Consider the following 21,886-nt stretch of genomic DNA (forward strand, 5'->3'; position numbering starts at 1 on the left):
GTCCATCTGCTCTGGTCTTCCAGGACCAGGGTATTGCTGGGATGAGGACACGTTGGGTCCATGCCTTGCCCTGTCTGTGTCCTGGCAGGGAGCCTGGGCTCAAGCTGGTTGATCATTCCTCACCCAGCCCATTTCAGACGTTAGCTAAGAGCAGGGAGGGTGCTGGTGTGGTGGGCGCTGGGCAGGTCACCCCAAGGCAGGCACCTCCTGTCCTTCCCCTGCATAGGAGACACCTCGCTGAGAGCCCTGAGGCATCTGAGCATCGATTTGTGTGGTTCCTGCTCCAAGCTGAAGCTCGCAGGGAGCACAGACACACACGTGGGCACTGGTGTGAGCTGGGGACAGCAGCCAACTGGCACTTGGCCACCATGGCTGGAGCCAGGACACGGCAGGAAGCTTGATGGCCAAAGTCTCCTATGGGACAGGGGTTTGGAAGGGCAGTTGTGGCTGATAGTGAGTCCCAGAGACCAGGCAGGGGTGTCCCAGCACCAACATCCAGGCAGGTGACGGCCACGGGGATGGTGGAAACACCAAGGCTGGAGCTGGGATGCTGCTGGAGACTTACACACACCTTAATGCATGAGTAAATCGATTTCCTAGTGAGAAAATGTGCAGCTGAGGAGAGGAACGGAGGGAGAAGATGCTGAGAGAGCTGGGCTGGGGCAGCCTGGAGAAGAGAAGGCTCCTGAAGGGGAGCCCTTAGAGCAGCTCCAGTGCCTAAAGGGGCTCCAGGAAACCTGGAGAGGGGCTTTGGACAAGGGCCTGGAGGGACAGGCCAAGGGGAATGGCTTTAACCTGCCAGAGGGGAGATTGAGATGAGCTCTGAGGCAGAAGCTCTTCCCTGTGAGGGTGCTGAGGCGCTGGCACAGACTTTTCCCAGAGAAGCTGTGGCTGCCCCATCCCTGGCAGTGTTCAAGGCCAGGTTGGACACAGGGGCTTGGAGCAACCTGCTCTAGTGGAAGGTGTCCCTGCCTGTGGCAGGGGGTTGGAGCTGGAGGAGCTTTAAGCTCCCTTCAACCCAAACCAGTCCATGATGTGATGAACAAACCTGCTCTTAGCTTGCATTTGACTTGCCACGGTGGAATAGAGCAGCGGAGAGGGGTGAGATCCTCCACACCCCATCACCTCACTTGAGTTCCACATGATAGGACACCCCAGGCCTGTTCCATCTCCCCTGTCCCGAGCCAACAGACGTGTCCAGGCACTGGGACTGTTTCTTTATTCTATTTCTTTTGTCCTTCTGAGTTTAATAAACTAGAATAATTTATTTGACAGACACAGAAACATCACAGAGACGTGGAGGGCCCGAGGAGCAGTTACCCAGAACAGTACAAAGGAACCACTTACAAAAGAAGTACCACGCTGCCCATCAGCTTTACCCCAAAAAAATCACAGGGGGGGAGCTCAACTCTGCCCCCCACCCACCCACATCCAGAGGGATGGAGCCATCCCCAGGGATTGCTCTCCGATGCCAACGCTGACCGCAACGGCACAATAAATAATGGGAATGGTCTCTTGGTCGGTGGTGGGAGACCCAAGACCCTGGTGAGGGTCCATGGGGTGGGATGGGTGCTGGTTCCCAGCAACGATGGGCACAAGCACCCGGTGACACACTGGTTAAGGTGGCAAATGCTGTGTGCCCCTTCCCTCCCCATCCCCAAATAGGTGCTTGACCCCATGCAGGCACAGACAGGGGGAAACATGGACCAGGGGAGCTTGGCAGCTTGGGAATGGGGGAACCATCCCCAGTGGAACCCCACTGGGAACAAGGTGGTTCCACCAAGACCCTGCTGAGGCTTGGAAGGGGCATTTGCAGCCTCTCCCAGCGCGAGCATCGCGTGGCTGATGGCATGGATCCATGTGGGATGCGCTTCCCTGCCCTGGCAACCCACAGCTCCAAGCTCCATCCCTCCAGGGAGGCTACACTGGTGTAAATCCCACAGGATCTGATGAAGAACCCCCTTGGGATTGGCTGCTTTAGGAGGATTTGGGGATAAGACCCATCCTGCTGCCTCCCTTTGCAGGCTCAGGCCAAGGGCAGGGGGTCCACGGGGCAAAGCCAGGCTGGTGCATCCCACATGCAGCAGGGCCAGGCAGGAGGGGACACCCCAAGTGTGTGGGTGCCCTTTCCCATGAGCAGGCTGCCTAGAAAAGACCCAACCCCCCCCCAAATCTGCTGCACCCCCCACCCCATCCTCCCCATTACAAACTGGTGTCGAGACTGGACTTGGATAGAAAACACATAAAAGAGGCAGCTCACAGGAAAGGGGACGCGGGGATGGATGGATGCATGGATGGATGGGGAAAAGGGGGTGCTGATGGAAGGGCTGCAGCCCCCCCAGTGCTTCCAGTACCCCTCCGGCCGTGCCCTGCAGTGGCTTTGGCAGCTGGATGAAGTGACAACACCAGTGGCACAGCTGGAGGGTTATAATTGCTGTGACCAGCGGGCGAAGCCGGAGCCTCCGGTACAGGTAGAAACCAAACTCCATCATCATACAAAAGGAGAAGCAGCCGGATGTCCCCCCCGGCGGTGGCAGCGGGGACACGTGTGGTGGTGGCTTATCTGTCATTGAGCTGCGGGGAGTTCGTCCGCTCCTCCTCGTCCTCCTTGTCGTCCTTCATGCCCTTGAGTCGCTGGCGGGCGAAGTCTTCGAAGACGATGTCGTCGTCGCTGGTGGGGACAGGAGGGAGATGGGGTGTGATGGGGGGACATGGGGGGAGATGGGGTTTGGGGGGACACGCTGTCAGGATGGTCCGTGCTGCTAGAGACAACCTGCGCTGTGATGGTGTAGCTTGGGGAGGGGCTTAAACCTCCATCCTTCAGCAAAGAACCTTGTTCTTCAAAGGTTGTCATTGGTTCATGGAATGGGGTGGGTTGGAAGGGGCCTTAAAGATGAGGGAATCATCAAACGGGTTGGGTTGGAAGGGGCCTTAAAGATCAGGCAATGATTTGGGTTGGAAGGGTCTTTAAAGATCATTAAGTGGGTTGGGTTGGAAGGGTCCTTAAAGATCATGGAATCATGGAATGGGTTGGGTTGGAAGGGGCCTTAAAGATCATATCAAATAGATTGGGTTGGAAAGGTACTTCAAGGTCATAGAATCATGGAATGGGTTGGAAGGGTCTTCAAGATCATAGAATCACCAAATGGTTTTGATTGGAAGAGACCTTAAAGATCATGGAATGAGTTGAGCTGGAAGGGTCCTTAAAGCTCTTAGAATCACAGAATGGGCTGGGTTGGAAGGGTCCTTAAAGATCATAGAATGGTTTGGGTTGCAAGGGTCCTTAAGGCTCATGGAATGATTTGGGTTGGAAGGAACCTTAAAGATCGTGGAATCATCGAATGGGTTGGATTGGAAGGGTCCCTAAAGATTATAGAATCATGGAATGGGTTGGAAGGGGCCTTAAAGATCATGGAATGATCAAATGGGTTGGGTTGGAAGGGTCCTGGAATGATTTGGGTTGGAAGGGTCCTTAAAGATAGAATCATGGAATGGATTGAGTTGGAAGGGTCCCTAAACATTATAGACTCATGGAATGGGTTGGAAGGGGCCTTAAACAGCATGGAACCATGGAATAGGTGGGGTTGGAAGGGTCCTTAAAGGTCATGGAATGATTTGGGTTGGAAGGGTCTTTAAAGATCATAGAATCACAGACTAGTTTGGGCTGGAAGGGGCCTTAAAGATCATAGAATCATACAATGGGTTGGGTTGGAAAGGACCTTAAAGATCATAGAATGGATTGGGTTGGAAGGGTCCTTAAAGCTTACAGAATCATGGACTGATTGGGTTGGAAGGGTCCTTAAAGATCATGGAATCATGAAATGGTTTAGGTTGGAAGAGGCCTTAAAGCTCATAGAATGATTTAGGTTGGAAGGGGCCTTAAAGTTCATGGAATGATTTGGGTTGGAAGGGGCCTTAAAGATCATGGAATTATGGAATGGTTTGGGTTGGAAGGGGCCTTAAAAGATCATGGAATTATGGAATGGTTTGGGTTGGAAGGGGTCTTAAAGCTCCTCCAGTTCCAACCCCCTGCCATGGGCAGGGACACCTTTATTCCACCACCAGCACAAAGCTGGGGATGACCCCAGGTGGTGTGACACCACCACAGCATCACCAGCATCCGGAACACGCACCTCCATCCCCAGGAACACCACGGGGACACCACAGGGACACCACAGGGACATCCCCCCCCAAGCCAACACACAACCCGGCGGGTGCTTCCTTACTGTGGTTTCTCCTGGGGTGTTTGGAAAGCCATGCAAGGAGATGGCAAAGGAGGAGAGAAGAGAGATGGGCACAACATGCGTGGTGGGTTACGTGCACAGGGTTAGTCACCAGGGCGCGGTGTTAGTGGGTTAGGGGGTGCCATGAGACCTCTGCAAACCCTTCACCTTCCCACACAGGCCCCACATCGGGTGGAAAACGATGGGGTTTGTGTCTCTTACTTTGTGTCCAGCTCTATCAGGTTCGTATCTATGGGGGCTTCGTTCTCTGGAACTGAACAGAGGGATGGCACAGGGTTAGTCAATGCACACACCGGGGACTTCACCGTTGTCCCACCAGGGTGATGGGGGCACCCCAAGGACTTGCTGCTTGGTCCACAGGTTGCTCAATGGGAGGTGGAAGTCTCCACCCCCCCAGATAAGGGATTGGGATGTCCCTCTTCCCCGCCATCCCATCCCATGGGGGTCCTGCCCCACACATGGAGCTGGCTGGTGCCCACTCACCGTCCCGATGCGCTGGTTCCTCCTTGGGTTTGGGATGCATCAGGGTGAAGGGCAGCTCCACCGCAACATCACTGCAAGAGATGGGGCAGAGCTGGGGTGGGAGCAGCATCATCACCCCCATCCCAGCTGCTGGAGACACCACAAAGCCAAGGAGAAACCCTGTAGTATCCTCGGTGTAACCCCTTCAGAGCCAACACGCTCCTTGCTTGAGCTTGACCCCACGGTTGGGATCAGCACAAAGCCCTCCCTGGGCTGTGGGGACAGCGGGTGGGCACAAAGAGGACATTGGGTGGCCCAAATCTGCTGTTCAGCAGCTTGAGGATCCAAATCCTTTGGGATTAGGCTGCGTGTCTGTGACCCGCAGCAGGGTCTGGGCACCCCTGGTGCCATGGGACCATTAAAGCCCATGGAGTGATTTGGGTTGGAAGGGCCCTTAAAGCTCATGGAATCATGGAGTGGTTCACTTGGCTCGGTGCTGGTGGGAGAGGCTGAACATGGCCCTGAGCTCCTCCAGGGATGGGGTTGGATGGTCCCAGCATCCCTGGGAGTGGTGAGTGGGCACCATGGTCCCCATAGGCCCCATGTTATGGGACCGATGTGAGGATGGAGACCAAGAAAGCCTTGGAGACTCTTCTCCCCATGGCCATTGATGCTCTCCTTGGTGCTCTCCTCACCCTTGGGTCCTTCTCACACCATCTCCACTGCTCCCACCCAGGGTTGGGGGGGGATGAAGGATGAGACCCCCATCACCATCCCCAGCCCCACAACTCCTCACCCCACCACCCAGCCCCATCTCTGGTGCTTGGCTTTGGGTGAATGGTGGCCCCAAGAGCATCCTTTGGATGAGTGTGGGGTGAGGGTGGCAGCAGAGGGGACCAAGGGCTTGGGGTGGGGTGCAATGGGTGGGTTGGGGCATTACCTGGAGGCGAGGTCTCCCAGCAGCCTGGTGTGGGTCAAAGGAGACAACACATTAGTCACCATCCCCACCATGGACATGCCACCACCCCACCATGTGTGTCCTCCCCATGTTTGTCCCCCCCATGTGTGTCCCCATCATGCTGCTGAGTCCCAGCAGAGGTTTGGGGGGTACTAGACCCCATCTGCAGCACAGGGGGGTCCCCACAACTCACCCTCCTCGTGACACCACCAGCTTCACCTTCACCTTGTAGGAGACAATAATGCCCAGGATCTCCTTGTTGGCTCCATCTCTTAACCTGGAGGAAGGGGCGGGTGGGCATCAGTGGAGGGGTGTCCACAGGGACCAACCCCTGCGTCCTCCTGAGGTCCCCCCACAGGGTCTCCTCCACCCTGGAGCAGGAGCTGGAGCCCACCAGGGCTTGGTCCTCCCCGCGCAGTGCTGGTGGGAGCAGAGCCCGGGGGGTCATGGTGGGCTCACAGGGTGCTGGAGGCCAGGTTGGTGTCCTCGTGCTTGAGCTTCCCGTCCAGCGCCAGGCCCCGCTTCTCCCGGTTGTTGGCCAGGAACGGGGTCAGGGTGTAGACCTTGCAGAACGTCGAGCTCGGGGCCACCATGTCACTGGGGGTGACGGACACCATCAGCCAGGGGCTTCCACCCACCTCTGATAACCACCATGGGCCACCCTGGACATCCCATCCCAGCCTGGGAACGTCCCTGTCCCAGGTCCAGTCTGGAGGACATCTCCAGCTCAGACCCATCCTAGAGGTCATCTCCATTCCAACCCCAGACCCAGCCCAGACACCTCCATCCCAGCCTGGTGAACATCTCCATCCCAACCAAACATCTATCCCAAACACCTCCATCCCAATTCCAGACCCAACCCAGACATCTCCATCCCAGGCCCATCACAGAGGACATCTCCAACCCACACCCAGCCCAGACATCTCCATCCCATCATGGTGAACATCTCCACCCCAACCCAAGACCCAGCCCTGATATCTCCATCCCAACTCCATCCCAAGCCCAGACATCTCCATCCCAGGCCATCATAGAGGACATCTCCAACTCTGACCCAGCCTGGACATCTCCATCCCAGCCTGGTGAACATCTCCATCCCAACCAAATGCCTATCCCAGACATCTCCACTCCAACTCCAGACCCAACTCAGACATCTCCATCCCAGCATGGTGAACATCTCCATCCCAACTCCATCCCAACCCCAGACATCCCCATCCCAGGCCCATCATAGAGGACATCTCCATCCCCCACCCACCCCAGATATCTCCATCCCAGCCTAGTGAACATCTCCATCCGAACCAAACACCGATCCCAGACATCTCCATCCCATCATGGTGAACATCTGTATCCCAACCCAAAAGCCAGCCCAGACATCTCCATCCCAACTCCATCCCAACTCCATCTCAACCCCAGCCATCTCTGTCCCTGCCCCATCCCAGAGCCCATCTCCATCCAGGAGGACACAGATGGTGCCATCCCAAGGCACCATCAAAAGGGGGGTCTCCATCTCCCCGCTCCTCCCACCAGGACCTGCTCGCTGAATGCAGCGTCCCACTGGTGCTGCACTGGAGCAGGAGACCTGCAGGGCTCCTCCAGGGCTCCTCTGAGGTCCCTCATGCTGTCCCCAGGCAGCAGGTACTCACTCCGCGTCCTCCACGGCCACCGGGCACTTGTACTGGGCGGTGTTGAAGAGGCAGATGTCCGCGTACTGGCGCACTGGGGCGAGAGATGGAGACACGGGGGTCAAGGAGGACCTCAATGGGGATGGGGACAGCAGCAGGGATGGACACATTGGTGCTCCTCACCTGAGATCTTGATCTTCTTCACCGTCTTGTTGGTGTTGTTGGTGACGTGGACGTTGACGCTGATGGGTTCTCCATGGTAGTAGATCTGCGGAGGAGCGAAGGAAGGACGATGAGGTCCTCGTCCTCCATTGGGCCACCCCACAGTGTCCCCCCACCTCAGTCCTCACCCACCTCCTTGTCCAGGGAGGCCTCGAGGTGCAGCGGTTTGTCCGACATGAGGAACTGCCGCGTGGTCTCCGCCATGGGCTGGGGGCCGGGCCGCTCGGGCGCGTACTGCACCTTCCTGATGACCAAGCGCACCGAGTTCCTGCGGGTGGCGACAGGAGAACCTCTGGGGTGCCCACGGGGCCTCGCTTGGCCCGTTCGGGGTCAGACCCCTCTCTGGGGCAGGAGGAGGATGCTGCGAGGGGCAGCTCCATGGGCAGTCCAAGCAGGGCCATCCACAGTGGTGGATGTCGCCATCCCAGCCCCACGATCATCTCTGATCCATCCCTACTCTGGGAAGCATCTTCATCCCAGCTCCATCCCAGGGAACATCTTGGTCCTGGAAAGCATCTCCATCCCAGCCCTAGCCTGGAGGACATTTCCAACACAGGCCCACCCTGAGGAACATCTCCATGCCAACCCCAGCCTGGAGAACATCTCTGTCCCAGCTTCATCCTGGTGAACATCATCATCCCAGCTCCAGCCCTACCCTAGCAAACATCTCTGTCCCAGCCCCATCATGGATGACATCCCCATTCCAGCCACAGCCTAGAGGACATCATCCCAACTCCAGACCTAGTGCAGGTGTCTCCTTCCCAGGCCCAGCCTGGTGAACATCATCCCAGCTCCAGTCCCAGCACACCAGATGTTTCTGTGCCTTCCCCATCCTGGAGAACATTTCCATCCCAATCCCATCCTAGAGTTCACCTCCATCCCATCCCCATCGTGGAGTTCACCTTCATCCCAATCCCATCCTGGAATTCACCTCCATCTCGACCCCATCCTGGAGTCCACCTCCATCCCAACCCCATCTTGGAGGATACCTCCATCCCAGTCCCATCCTGGTAGACATTTCCATCCCAACTCCATCCTGGAGTTCACCTCCACCCCATCCCCATCTCACCCGCTGTGGGTACCAACCCGGGGTGCCCCTTCCTGACTGGGCACATCCCTGGCCAGCCCCTTGGTGATGGGGCTGGATGGATCCTCTCCACTCACCTCTTGTGGATCTTCTCCTCCAGGTTCTCGGCACAGAAAGCTTTGACCTCATAGTCCACACCACAGGCCTGGAAACAAGGAGGGGGCAGAGAAGGAGGCAGAGAAACCCCTTTGCACCCCCCAAGAGGTGACCCCAACCAGTGTCTGGTCACCAGGGACAAGGACGGGTGGACTTTACCTTCCCCGTGTCCTCGGGGCCCGGCTGCAGCGTGACGGAGCAGGGCAGGTTGGGGGGGATCTGAGGAGAAAGGGGGGTTAGAAGCAGCGATGGGACCCTCAAACCAGCTTTTAGCCCTGGAGACCCAAGGGAACATCTTGTGGTCTCCCCACTGGTGGCTCCTTTTGGTCTTGAGTTTTAGGATCGTGGAATCATGGAATGGGTTGGGTTGGGTTGGAAAAGCCCCGTGTGCTGGGCACATCCCCAGAGCGGGAGCAGCAGGTCATGGAGGGGATCCTGCCCCTCTGCTCTGCTCTGTGTGACCCCACTTGCAGCACTGTGTGCAGTGCTGGGGTCCCCAGCATCAGAAGGACATGGAGCTGTTGGAGCAAGTCCAGAGGAGGCCACGAGGATGAGCAGGGGCTGCAGCAGCTCCCGTATGGAGCCAAGCTGAGAACATTGGGGCTGTTGAGGCTGGAGAAGAGAAGCTGCGTGGAGACCTCAGAGCAGCTTCCAGGGTCTGAAGGGGGCTACAGGGATGCTGGGGAGGGACCTTCATCAGGGACTGGAGTGATAGGACAAGGGGTGATGGGTTCAAACTGAAACAGGGGAAGTTCAGGTTGGATCTAAGGCAGAAGCTCTTCCCTGTGAGGGTGCTGAGGCGCTGGCACAGACTTTTCCCAGAGAAGCTGTGGCTGCCCCATCCCTGGCAGTGTTCAAGGCCAGGTTGGACACAGGGGCTTGGAGCAACCTGCTCTAGTGGAAGGTGTCCCTGCCTGGGGCAGGGGTTGGAGCTGGAGGAGCTTTAAGGTCCCTCCATCCCACCCCACCCCATGGCCCTGTGAGCACCTCGAAGGTGAAGGGGTAGGCGTGCTCGCCCAGCTTCTTGATGAGCCGCTCCTGCAGCCGCGTCAGTGGCTTCTTCTCCTCGGGCAGGGGGGGGAAGGCCTGAGCGTTGGCCACAAACAGGTCCTTGCGGAACGTCAGCCCCAGCACGTCCAGGTCCTCGCGCCCATAGCGGAAGGCGCAGGTCAGCGTCACGAACACTGGAGGGGGACAAGGCGGCAGGTTGGTGGTGGGGTGGCATCGTGTCATGACTGCATCATGTCATGGTGGCATCATGGCATCACAGCATGGAGACATCATGGTGTGGTGGTATCGTGATGTGGTGACAGGACATCATGGCATGGTGGCATCATGGAATGGTTGCATCATGGTGTGGTGGTATCATGGACTGGTGGCATCACGCATGGTGACATTGTGGTGTGGTGGTATCGTGATGTGGTGACACCAAGGTATAATGGTATCAAGTTGTGGTGGCATCATGGCATGATGGCATCATGGCATGACTGTATCATGGTGTGGTGGCATCACAGCATGGTGACACCATGGCATAATGGTATCATGGCATGGTGGCATCGTGATATGATTGGATCATGGTGCAGTGGCATCATGACGTCATGGCATGGTGACATCACGGTGTGGTGGCATCATGATATCATGGTGTGATGGTATCACAGCATCACCATGGTGGCATCACGGCATGGTGGCATCACAGCATAATGGTATCATGGTGTGGTGGCATCATGGTATGATGATATCGTGGTGTGGTGGTCTCATGGCATGGTGGCATCACAGCATGGTGACACAATGGCATAACGGCATCATGGCCTGGTGGCACCATGGCTCATCCCACCAGCACTGGGAAGCGATGGTGGCTCCCAGGAGGTGCCCAGGGACCACCCAGATGCACCTTGGGGTGCCCAGCACAAGCCCCCATCCTCTGCAGGACCCAACACCCCCCCATGGGGACCAGGGGCTGCAAAACGTCACCTGAGGACCCAGAGATGCCACCACCCACCCCATGGCGGTGCCACCTCCACGTCCCCTGAGGGACCCGTTACCTTTCCTCTCCTTCAGGTACTCGGGGTCCACCAGCACCACCCCATCTGCAAGGGAACAGCGCAGGGTCAGGCACACGCCGGTGGGGACAGGGCAGGAGAACTCGTGTCCCCCCTTTCTGGAGGCATCACCCCAGAGCGGTGCCCGGGGCTGCTCGGAGGGGACACGGTGGCACATGGGGACATGTCCTGGGGGGTTCCTGCTCCCCAAAACCTTCCCTCCCACCCGACAGAGCCCACCCCAACATGTTCCCCCCAAAGTGAGCCCCATCCCCACATACCCACGGGGTCCACCACGTCGATGTGGTCCACAAAGTCCCTCTTGCCCAGGTAGACAGTGAGCTGCAGGAGGAACATGGGGACATGGACCATGATGCTCCAGGGGGTGTCCTGGGGTCCCCCCATCTGGTCACCACCCCCTGAGGTCCCCATGTTCTCCCCCTGGAAACCCTCCCCCAGATGTCCTCACACCTGGTGGGACATGTGGGTCCAGGTCACCCCATGGGTCCTGTCAGTGGGGCAGGGCTGAGCCCCACAGCGTCACCTCCCGGCTGTGTCCTGATGGGGAAACTGAGGCCCAGGCCTCAAGGGTCAGCGGGAGCATCCTCCTCCCCAGGGAATGCCATGGGATACTGGGAATGATGGAGAGGACACGCCAGCTCCAAGCCCTGGGGCCAGCCCCCCCCATCCTGCTGTGCCTCAGTTTCCCTTCCCACTGCTCAGGGCACCTTCGGGATGGGGACGAGCCCATTCCCTGCTCCTGGATGCAATCCTGGGATGGGATCACCCGGGAATCACACACAGCCCCCCCCCATTTTCCCAGCTTCCCACTCACCTTCCCGTTGGGACTGGCTTTCTTGAACACCCTGCAAAGCAAAGGGGGGGGGTCAGTGAGTGGGACACGGGGCACCCATGGGTGCTGCGGGCTGGGACCCGGCCCCACCACAACCAGCTCCAGCAGCAGCCAGGGCCAGCCCCGTGCCTCAGTTTACCCTGCCGTGCACAGTGCGACACAAGGGGCTGTGCGAGGGGCTGTCAATGGCTCTGCTGGGTAAGGTGCTGTGCGAGGTGCTGTGCAAAGGTGCTGCCACACAAGGTGCAGCGCAAGGGGCCGTGCAAGGCGCTGCACGAGGCCCCTGCCGTGCAAAGTGCAGTGCAAGGGGCTGTAAAGGTGCTGCCCCACAGCCCTGCCCTGCCGGGAGCGGTGCCGGGCGCTGAGCGAGGTGCTGAGCGAGGTGCTGTGCAAAGTCCTTGCACTGAGGCCGTGCAAAGGCCCCGCCATAGAAGGTGCTGTCCAAAGGTCCTGTTACGCAACGTGCGGTGGCGAGGTGCTGCACGAAGGCCCTGCCGTGCAAGGAGCCGTGCAAGGAGCCGTGCAAGGGGCTGTGCAAGGGGCTGTGCAAGGTGCTGTGCAAGGTGCTGTGCAAGGGGCTGTGCAAGGGGCAGTGCAAGAGCAGTGCAAGGTGCAGTGCAAGGGGCTGTGCAAGGGGCTGTGCAAGGTGCTGTGCAAGGAGCCGTGCAAGGGGCTGTGCAAGGTGCTGTGCAAGGAGCCGTGCAAGAAGCCGTGCAAGGAGCCGTGCAAGGGGCAGTGCAAGGAGCAGTGCAAGGGGCAGTGCAAGGAGCAGTGCAAGAGCAGTGCAAGGGGCTGTGCAAGGAGCAGTGCAAGAGCAGTGCAAGGGGCTGTGCAACGTGCTGTGCAAGGAGCCGTGCAAGGAGCCGTGCAAGGGGCAGTGCAAGGAGCTGTGCAAGGTGCTGTGCAAGGTGCTGTGCAAGGAGCCGTGCAAGGAGCCGTGCAAGGAGCAGTGCAAGGGGCCGTGCAAGGAGCTGTGCAAGGTGCTGTGCAAGGAGCAGTGCAAGGAGCCGTGCAAGGGGCTGTGCAAGGTGCTGTGCAAGGGGCTGTGCAAGGAGCCGTGCAAGGAGCCGTGCAAGGAGCAGTGCAAGGGGCCGTGCAAGGCCCTGCGCACGGGCCCTGTTGTGCAAAGGCCCGTGCAAGGTGTTACACGACGGCGCTGCCGTGCAAGGAGCCGTGCAAGGTGCCGTGCAAGGAGCAGTGCAAGGAGCTGAGCCAAGGCCCGGCCACACAAGGCGCGGTGCACAGCACCACGCGCGGTGCTGCGCAGGGGCCCGGCCCTGCAAAGAGCCATGCAAAGGGCATGCAGTGTGAAGCCAGGCTGCACCCAGCACCAGCACCCAGCACCCAGCACCCAGCACCAGCACCAGCACCCAAAATGCAACACCAGCACCCAGCACCCAGCACCCAGCATCCGGCATCCAGCACCCAAAATGCAACACCAGCACCCAGCACCAGCATCCAGCACCCAACATGCAACACCAGCACCCAACATGCAACACCAGCACCTAGAACCAGCACCAGCACCCAGCATCCAGCACCCAACACACACCACCAGCACCCAGCACCCAACACCAGCACCCAACATGCAACACCAGCACCCAGCATCCAGTACCAGCACCCAGCACCAGCACCCAACATGCAACACCAGTGTTAGAAATCATAACATTCGACTAACAGAAGCCTTCTCTCGGCTAACACCAGCACCCAACATGCAACACCAGCACCTAGAACCAGCACCAGCACCCAGCACCCAGCACCAGCACCCAACATGCAACACCAGCACCCAGCATCCAGCATCCAGCACCCAACACACAACACCAGCACCCCGCACCCAACATGCAACACCAGCACCCAGAACCAGCACCAGCACCCAACATGCAACACCGCACCCAGCACCCAACATGCAACACCAGCACCAGCACCCAGCACCAGGATGCTGTTTTTCCCAGGGCCTTCATCCCCATCCTTCATTCTCCATCCCAATGGATGCCCACAGCCCAAAGTGTTCCCCAGGATCCCTCTGGAAAGACCCCACAGACCCACAGGGGAAGGCTGTGGGTCCAACATCCCACCGCGGTGCTGGGAATGCCGGGAGCAGGCAGGGAGAAGCCAGCATTCCCGGTGTGCCCGGAGCAGGCAGGGAGAAGCCAGCATTCCCGGTGTCCCTGATTTCGGAAGCTGGTCCAAGCTGCCCTGGCATGAAGCCACCATTAATGGGTTCTCCTCGGATAATCCCTCGTCGCCTTTAAATTCCATTAAAGCCATCTGGGAAGATTAGTAACCATGGGTCCGGCTGGGAACAGCAATTCCCAAGGCTGGGCTCTGCCTGGAATACCCGGAATTCCTCCAGGATCTGCCTGCTCCCGGCCGCAGCCGCTGGGCTTCCCAAGCACAAGCAGGGAAGGAAAAGGTGACATTTGGGACAGGCCCAAGCACAGAGACGGGGACCCCAGTGAGGACCCCAGCGATGGGGATGGGTGACTGTAACACTGGTGATGGTCACCCCTGAGCATGGGTGCTTGGGGGGGCCCTTGTCCCCATGTCCATGTGCTGGGGTGACCCTCAGCCATGTCCATGTGCCACAAGGACCCTCAGCCCCATGCCCACAAGGACCCATGTCCATGTGCCACAAGGACCCTCAGCCCCATTGCCATGTTCCAGGGTGCCCCTCAGCCCCATCCATGCACGTCAGGGTGACCCTTATCCCTGTGTCCATGAGCTTGGATGACCCTCAAACCCATCCCTGCATGGCTGGGTGACCCTCACCTCCATGCTGGGGTGACCCTCAGCCATGCCCATGGACCACAAGGACTCTCACCCCAAAGCCAACACGCCTGGGTGACCCTCGTCCCCATGCCCATGGACCAGAGTGACCCCGCCACTGTGGCCCCACATCCCTGCATGTGTCCTCACATCCCGTATCCCTGCATCCCTGTGTCCCCACATCCCTGCAACCGTGTGTCCCTGCATCCCCACATCCCTGTGTCCCTGCAACCCTGCATCCCTGGGTCCCTGCATCCCCACATCCCTGGGTCCCTGCATCCCCGTGTCCCTGCATCCCCACATCCCTGTGTCCACATAACCCCACATCCCTGTGTCCCTGCAACCCTGCATCCCTGGGTCCCTGCATCCCCACATCCCTGGGTCCCTGCATCCCCGTGTCCCTGCATCCCCACATCCCTGTGTCCACGTAACCCTGCATCCCTGTGTCCCTGCATCCCCACATCCCCGTGTCCCTGTAACCCTGCATCCCTGTGTCCCTGCATCCCCATATCCCTGGGTCCATGCAACCCTGCATCCATGTCCTCACATCTCTGCATCCTTGCATCCCTGCATCCCTGCATCCCTGTATCCTTATATATATATAAGCATCCCATATATCCTTATGTATAAGGCTGCATCCCTGCATCCTTACATTCCTGCGTCCCCACATCCCACCCCATCGAGAGCCGCAGGGCCCAGCGCAGCCTGGCCAAGCAATTCCCAGGGAATGCAGCAGGATACAGCCCAGAGTCAGGATGACACTGAGGGAGCTGGAGAGGGCTGCGGCGGGTGGCTTATTCCCTTGATCCCAACTGCATCCCAGGAGACAACGGGAGCTGTTGATAAATCCTCTGCCAGGCCCATAAATATGCGGGAACACCCGGAACGCCGGGAACATCCCGAGAGCCCTTCCCAGGGGACCTCTCATTGCCATTGACACAGGTGGGATGCTCAGCACGAGGCTTTGACAGCACCGTGATCCCCAGCGCACAGGGTGGGAGCCGGATCCTGTGCTGGGAATGCTGCTGGAATTAAATCTAAGGGGAGGGATATAAAGGGCCTGGGCTCGTCATCAGGGATGGGGATGCAGGTGCCGGGTCCTGATCCCGAGCCAGGCTGGGAAGTCCTGGGAAACACGGAGCAGCCCGTAATGAAGCCCCGTGGGAGTGGGATCAATGATGGGGTGGGATCGGTGGGGGGGGTGGGATCAATGGAGGAGTGGGATCAATAGAGGGGTGTGATGGATGGAGGGTGGGATTGATGGAGGGTGGGGATCGATGGGGGCCGGTGGGATCAATGGAGGAGTGGGATGGATGGAGGGTGGGATTGATGGAGGGTGGGATCGATGGGGCGGTGAGATCGATGGGGCGGTGGGATGGATGGAGGGGTGGGATGGATGGAGGGTGGGATGGATGGAGGGGTGGGATGGATGGAGGGTGGGATGGATGGAGGGGTGGGATGGATGGAGGGTGGGATGGATGGAGGGTGGGATGGATGGAGGGGTGGGATGGACGGAGGGTGGGATCGATGGAGGGGTGGGATGGATGGAGGGTGGGATGGATGGGGCGGTGGGATGGATGGAGGGTGGGATGGATGGGGCGCTGGGATGGATGGAGGGTGGGACCGATGGAGGGGTGGGATGGATGGAGGGTGGGATCGATGGAGGGGTGGGATGGATGGAGGGCGGGATGGATGGAGGGTGGGATGGATGGGGCGGTGGGATGGATGGAGGGTGGGATGGATGGAGGGTGGGATCGATGGAGGGCAGAAAACAACCACTCACCGCTCGCTCCTCTCTGGTACCACCAGCACCCACCTATGAGGGACCCACTGAGCCCCATGCTATGGGTGCAGGAGCCCTGTGCAGCCCCACATATGGGTGCAAGATGTCCCACAGAGCCCAAGACCTACATGGGCCCATGCTGTGGGTGCAGGACCCTGGGCAGCCCCCAGTCCCAAAAGGACCCCCATGGCCACACATCCCAAGGACCATCCCTCTCCCAAAGCACCCCTGGGAGTGGGGAAGGGGCACGCGGGGACGCGGAGGCCTCACGCTTATATCCTGCTCAATGCCGGGAATGGGGAACAGGGACACAACCCCCTCTCCCGCTGCCGGATCCGGAGGGAGGGAAGGAGGAAGCGCGGGGCCTTCCCTCCCCTTCCAGCCCTTCCTGGTGCCGACAGCAGGCAGGAAACCAGCACCGCCACCGCTGCCCATCCCTGACTGCCACTGCATGCATGGAGCGCTGGTATTCCCAAATCCCTGCGCAGAGCCGGATCCAACCTTTCCCTCTCCATCCCCTTGATCCGGTCCCTTATTGAGCTCCCATCCAGGCCTGATGATCGCTTCATTTGGTGGCTGCTAACTGAGCGCGCTCCGTTTGATCGGGGTCGGGAACATTGATCCCATTCCCATGGGATCGCGCGGGGTCCCACAGCCCGAGGCCATCGATTGCCTTTGAACCGGGGATGGAGGAGCCGGGCCCTGCACCGGCTGCTCCCACTAATGGGGCCGGTGGCAGCTCCAATTAGCCTGAACCTCGTTAGAAGGGGCCTCTGGGAATAACGGAGCCGCCAGGAACCACATCACACACTCCGGTACAACCCCAATGGCTCCGGGCCAGCCACACCGGGATGAGCCGGGAACGCCGGGACAGCCCATCCCAGAGCCAGAGCATCCCATGGGTCCCATCCTGTATCCCCGCTGCATCCCGTATCCCTGCTGCATCCCCTGCCAGGCTCGGTGGCAGCATCCCCCAGCCAGGTCGGAGCTTCGCCGCCGGCTCCCTTGGCAAGGAAACGCCTTGGCTGTGGGATTCGGGATGTGTCTGGATCCTGCTGTTATTCCCAGAGTTTGTTCTCCAAACAACATGCAGGAAGCAGGAGTCTCCCCTCCCGGGCCACCTTCCAGGGCTCCTTCTCTTCCTGCTGGAGATCCCCAGCCCGATCCCGGACCTTATGGCTCCATCCATAGGGATGCAGAGGCCACCACCGTGGTTTGGTGCTGCGGAGGGGCAGGATGGGACCAGAGGCCATGGGGAAGGGCACGGATGGAGCCCTGGTGCCAGTCAAGGGGGGGTTCTCCCATACTGGGACCACCATGGCTCAAACCCAGTAGCCTACTGGGGGCAATGGGTGCCCATGGGGCTGGGTGCCGGAGCTTTGAAGGGGGCTCAATGGGAAGCTGGGAATGGTGACACATGGAGACACCTCAGCCGAGCACCCCACGGAACCCATGGATGGGTCCCACATCCTGCATGGAGCACCCAGGGACCCAAAACCTCGCAGCACCCGGGCTGGTCCCTTGGTGACCCCCAAGGAATGCACAGAAATGATGCTTTTGGGGTATCCGATGGGAAAGCAGCTCCCGCAGCCCGACCCCTGAGACCTCTCTCTGGTGGTTTTGGGATGAATCCAAGTGGATTTGGGGTCAGAGCTCCAAACTGGAGCCAAAAGGGAGATTTCTCAGCCTAAACCTCTCCCCCCCCCCACTTCCAGCTCCCTCCGTACGCGCTGCGTGGGCAGGGAGAAGATCAGCTCATTCCTCTCCTGCCTTCCTACGGGAATGCCGCTCCCCCAGCACCCAAAAGCCTCCTGGGGCCGATCCGGCTGCATCCATCCCAGGGGCTGTGGAACCCAAGGGGTGCTCCAGCCCCACTGCTCCGAGCCCCATATCTCTTGGGGTGCTGCTCACCCACTCCAGGGGTGCAACACACCGGGTATCCCGAATTAGGGATGCTGAGCCGGGGGGATGCGGATGCTGTCAGGCAGCAACACCCAGCAGCAATACCCACCCCCCTCCCAATGGGGGTTCAATGGGAACCCCCAAATCCCATCCTGCCACCCCAAAAGGATGCAGCGTTTCTGGAAGGTTCTGCCCAAGCAAGGCTGGACCCCCTCGTCCTTCCCTCCTGCCGTGGGGCACGGTGGTGGCACCGGCTGCTCCGAAGCCCCATGGTCCGGTCGCTCCGGCGCTATGGGGAAGGGGGTGAGGGGAGGGTGATGCCGCCCCCCAACTGGTCCCGGTGTTGGGGGGCAAACGGGAGCCCTCCGGAATAGCTGGTCCTATATAAGGAATGTTGGGGAGGTCCCAAGGGACAGGGAGCTGTCAGACAGGGATCAGGGAGATGGATGGCACCGAGGTGGAGCATCAACCCCTCGGCCACCCCCAGAGCTGGCTGGGGATGGGGTGTCATAGGGGACACCCCCAAACCCGCCATCCATGGGTGATGGGGTCACCGGGACCCCCCCACTCCAAGGTGCCATATCCCACGGTGGGATTTCCATGGGGCTGTTGCATTCCGTGGCGCTGGCAAAGGCCGGGTGAAGGGTCCCCTGTCCCCATCGTCACGGGGGTCCCCAAAGGGTGGCATCCATCGGGGTGACCCCCATGGGTGTCACACGCCGTCTTGGTGCAGGGCACTTACTCCTGATCCCCCCCAAGCCATGCTAAATGCTTGGGGTAGGGGGGGCCCCACCAGAACCCAGCACCCCATGGGGGTCACCCCAGCTTCCTATTGGAATCATGAACCGGGGTGTCACCCCTCAGCCCCCCAAATCCATCCAGGCTCCAAATGAGACGGGAGCAGAGCACCGGTGCCTCGGACCCACAGCGGTGCAGGAAGGGATGCGGGACCCACACCCCAACTCCCCACATCCCCCTGCACCCCACCGGCTGCGTCCCGCACCCCAACAACGAGGAGACCCCCAAGGGACACCCCCCCCCCCCGGTGCAGCGGTGCCCAGATGTGGCGGCCGAGCCCGGGGCTGGGTGCATGCAGCGGGCGGGCAGCGCGGACCGGGACACCCCCCCCACCCCGCGCCATTCCCGGGGCTCCCCGTTCCCCCCCGTTGCCCCTCGCCCCGCTCACCGGGTGCCTTTGTCTCCCATGGCCCCGCCGATCCGCGGGCAGCTCCACCGGGAAGCGCCGGCCGGGCTTGGAAAATTACTGGCTGGATGGTGGAAGGGAGAGGAGGCGGCGGCGGGGCGGGCGCTGGGCTCGGTACGGCCCGGTTAGAGCTCGGTATGGCTCGGTACGGCTCGGTACAGCCCGGTTCGGAAGGTCTCGGTAGGGACCGGAACGGCACGAACCGGCTCGGTATAATTCGGAACGACTCGGCCCGGCTCGGCTCCGGCTCGGGCGCTGCCGAGCGCAGCCCCGCGGCGCTGCCGCCGCCTCCGACCGCCCCCGAGCGCCCCCGAGCGGCCCCGAGCGGCCCCGGGGCGGGAGCGGGAGCGGGGGGGGGAGGGAAAAGGAACGGGGGGGGGGGGGGGAGGGAAAGGAGGGGCGCCCCCCCCGCGCATGCACGCGCACATGTACAAGGAGGGGGGGCTCGTGCGCTCGTGCACATGCACACACGTGCACAGACACACACGTGCACACGCACACACGTGCACACGCACACACGTGTGCACACACACTCCGTGATCACATACCCCATGTGCACACGCACCCTTATGTGCACACACGTACCCATCCATGTGCACGCACACCCCATGTGTGCACACACAGCCCTGTGCACACAAATCCATGTGCATACCCCTCCATACACGCACCCTCATGTGCACACCCACATCCATGTGCACACACCCCATGTGCACCCACCCCCATGTTCACACACCCCCATGTGCACACACCCCATGTGCACACATCCATGTGCACACAGCCCATGTGCGCATCCCCCATGTGCACACACACATGTGCACCCACATCCATGTGCACACACCCCCATGTGCACACATACATGTGCGCACACACCCCCATGTGCACACACATCCATGTGCACACACCTCATGTGCATACACACGTGCACACACACACCCTCATGTACACACCCCCCCCATATGCACACCCCCATGTGCACAACCCCCCGTGTGCACACCCCCATGTGCGCACACCCCCATGTGCACACCCCCATGTGCGCACATACATGTGCGCACACACATGTGCGTACACACACACATGTGCACACACCCCCATGTGCACACCCTCATGTGCACACACACGTGCACACACACATATGTGCACACACACGTGCACCCCCATCCGTGCACACGTACGTCCGTGCCCCCCCACCCCGTGCGCTCACACGCACCCCCGGGGACCCGGCACACCCCGAGTTCCCTCTTTTCCCTTTCTGATTGGCTGTCTGCCCCCGTTAGCCCGCCTCCTGCACCAGAGCAGCCAATCAGAGCTGCCGTGGCAAGGGGAACGCAGTTGATTCCCACGGGCAGCTCCAAAACCCGGAGCGGAGCGGGGCTGGGACGGGCAGGAGCGGGCAGGGACGGGCAGGAACGGGCAGGAGCGGGCAGGGACGGGCAGGAAGAGGCAGGGCCAGGCAGGGCCCCGCTGGGCTGTGCCGCTTCCTGCCTGCGGCTTCGCAACTAGGAGGCCTGGGGGGTGGCTGGCAGGGTGATGGTGAGCAGTGCAGTGTGGGGCAGTGCAGTTGTATGCAGTGCGGTGCAGTGCGGTGCTGTGCAGTGCGGGTTGGTGCTGGGCAGTGCTGGGCAGTGTGGTGCAGTGCGCTGGTATGCAGTGCGGTGCTGCACAGGGTGATCTGTAGCATGGTGCAGTGTGATGTGCAGTGTGGTGCTGCACAGTGTGATCCGTACTGTGGTGCAGTGTGATGTGCAGTGCGGTGCGGTGCAGTGCTAGCAGTGTGGTTTGGTATGGTTCAGTGTGATGCCGCGCAGTGTGATCTGTAGCATGGTGCAGTGTGATGTGCAGTGTGATGTGCAGAGCAGTGCAGTGCAGTGCTAGCAGTGTGGTTTGGTATGGTTCAGTGTGGTGCTGTGCAGTGCGATGGTGTGCAGTGCGCCGTGCAGTGTGGTGCAATGTGCAGTGCTGTCTGGTGCACTGCAGTGCTGTGCAGTGCTCTGTGGCACCCTGTGGTGTTGCGCAGGGCTGCGTGGTGCAATCCAGTGGATGCTGTGCAACCTGGTGGTGTGCAGTGCACTGGTGTGCAGTGCTGTGCAGTGCTATGTGGTGCAATGCAGTGCAGTGCTGGGTGGTGCTGTGCAGTGCCATACAACATGGTGCAGTGCAGTGCAGTGCTCTGTATCACCATGCAGTGCTGTGCACAAGCGCTGCAGCCTGTGCACACGTGAGACACCCACGTGCAACAAGGTCACTGCTTGTGCATGAAGCAGCCACGAGCCCCGCACCCATGAGCACCCATGGGTGCACATGGGTACAGCCCAGAGGCCAGGGTGAGGGGCTTGATGGGTGGCCGTGGCAGCCTGTGTGCACCTGGGGGGGCAAAGGGACGTCACCAAGGGCATGGAGGCACCAGTGTCAGAGGCCGAGGAGCTGCTGGGTTTAACCAGGGCTGGAGCGGGATGGGGGCACTTTGGGCAGGGTTTCACCCTGATTTTGGCAGCTCGGCCCGTGCCAGCAGCAAAGCCACCAGGGACTTCCTTTGGGATGAAGCCATCGGATCGGGCTGGGATGGAAGCGCCGCATTGATCCCAGTAATGAATTGCTTGTTAGTGGCAATGGCTCGAGTCAGGCCCGGAGCTGGGATGGAAGCCACAGCCCTGATG

The 21,886-nt window shown here is 60.2% G+C and overlaps 1 protein-coding gene across 1 annotated transcript; it reads right to left on the bottom strand.

Annotated features, from left to right (window-relative positions):
• Nucleotides 1-1,202: 1,202 nt before the first annotated feature.
• On the bottom strand, nucleotides 1,203-19,591 carry ARRB1 (arrestin beta 1). Its single transcript, XM_030476001.2, has 16 exons — nucleotides 19,215-19,591; nucleotides 11,563-11,593; nucleotides 11,009-11,069; nucleotides 10,731-10,775; nucleotides 9,676-9,872; nucleotides 8,848-8,907; nucleotides 8,670-8,737; nucleotides 7,638-7,773; nucleotides 7,467-7,551; nucleotides 7,305-7,377; nucleotides 6,124-6,261; nucleotides 5,858-5,941; nucleotides 5,647-5,670; nucleotides 4,728-4,798; nucleotides 4,446-4,497; nucleotides 1,203-2,671 (listed from the first exon to the last, which is right to left on the bottom strand). The coding sequence occupies exons 1-16, from the start codon at nucleotides 19,232-19,234 to the stop codon at nucleotides 2,560-2,562; spliced, it is 1,257 nt and encodes a 418-aa protein (XP_030331861.1). The 5' UTR covers nucleotides 19,235-19,591; the 3' UTR covers nucleotides 1,203-2,559.
• Between the last annotated feature and the right edge of the window lie 2,295 nt (nucleotides 19,592-21,886).

This window comes from Strigops habroptila, chromosome 2 (genome assembly GCF_004027225.2).
Source record: "Strigops habroptila isolate Jane chromosome 2, bStrHab1.2.pri, whole genome shotgun sequence".
Taxonomy (NCBI): domain Eukaryota; kingdom Metazoa; phylum Chordata; class Aves; order Psittaciformes; family Psittacidae; genus Strigops; species Strigops habroptila.

What these genes read in the sequence shown, in the direction of transcription:
- ARRB1 (XM_030476001.2), bottom strand. Translation starts at nt 19,234, where the DNA reads ATGGGAGACAAAGGCACCCG. An exon ending in ATGGGAGACAAAGGCACCCG is followed by an intron (nt 11,594 to 19,214) that starts GTGAGCGGGGCG and finishes TTTGCTTTGCAG; the next exon opens with GGTGTTCAAGAAAGCCAGTC. An exon ending in AACCTGGCCTCCAGCACCCT is followed by an intron (nt 5,942 to 6,123) that starts GTGAGCCCACCA and finishes CCCTTCCTCCAG; the next exon opens with GTTAAGAGATGGAGCCAACA.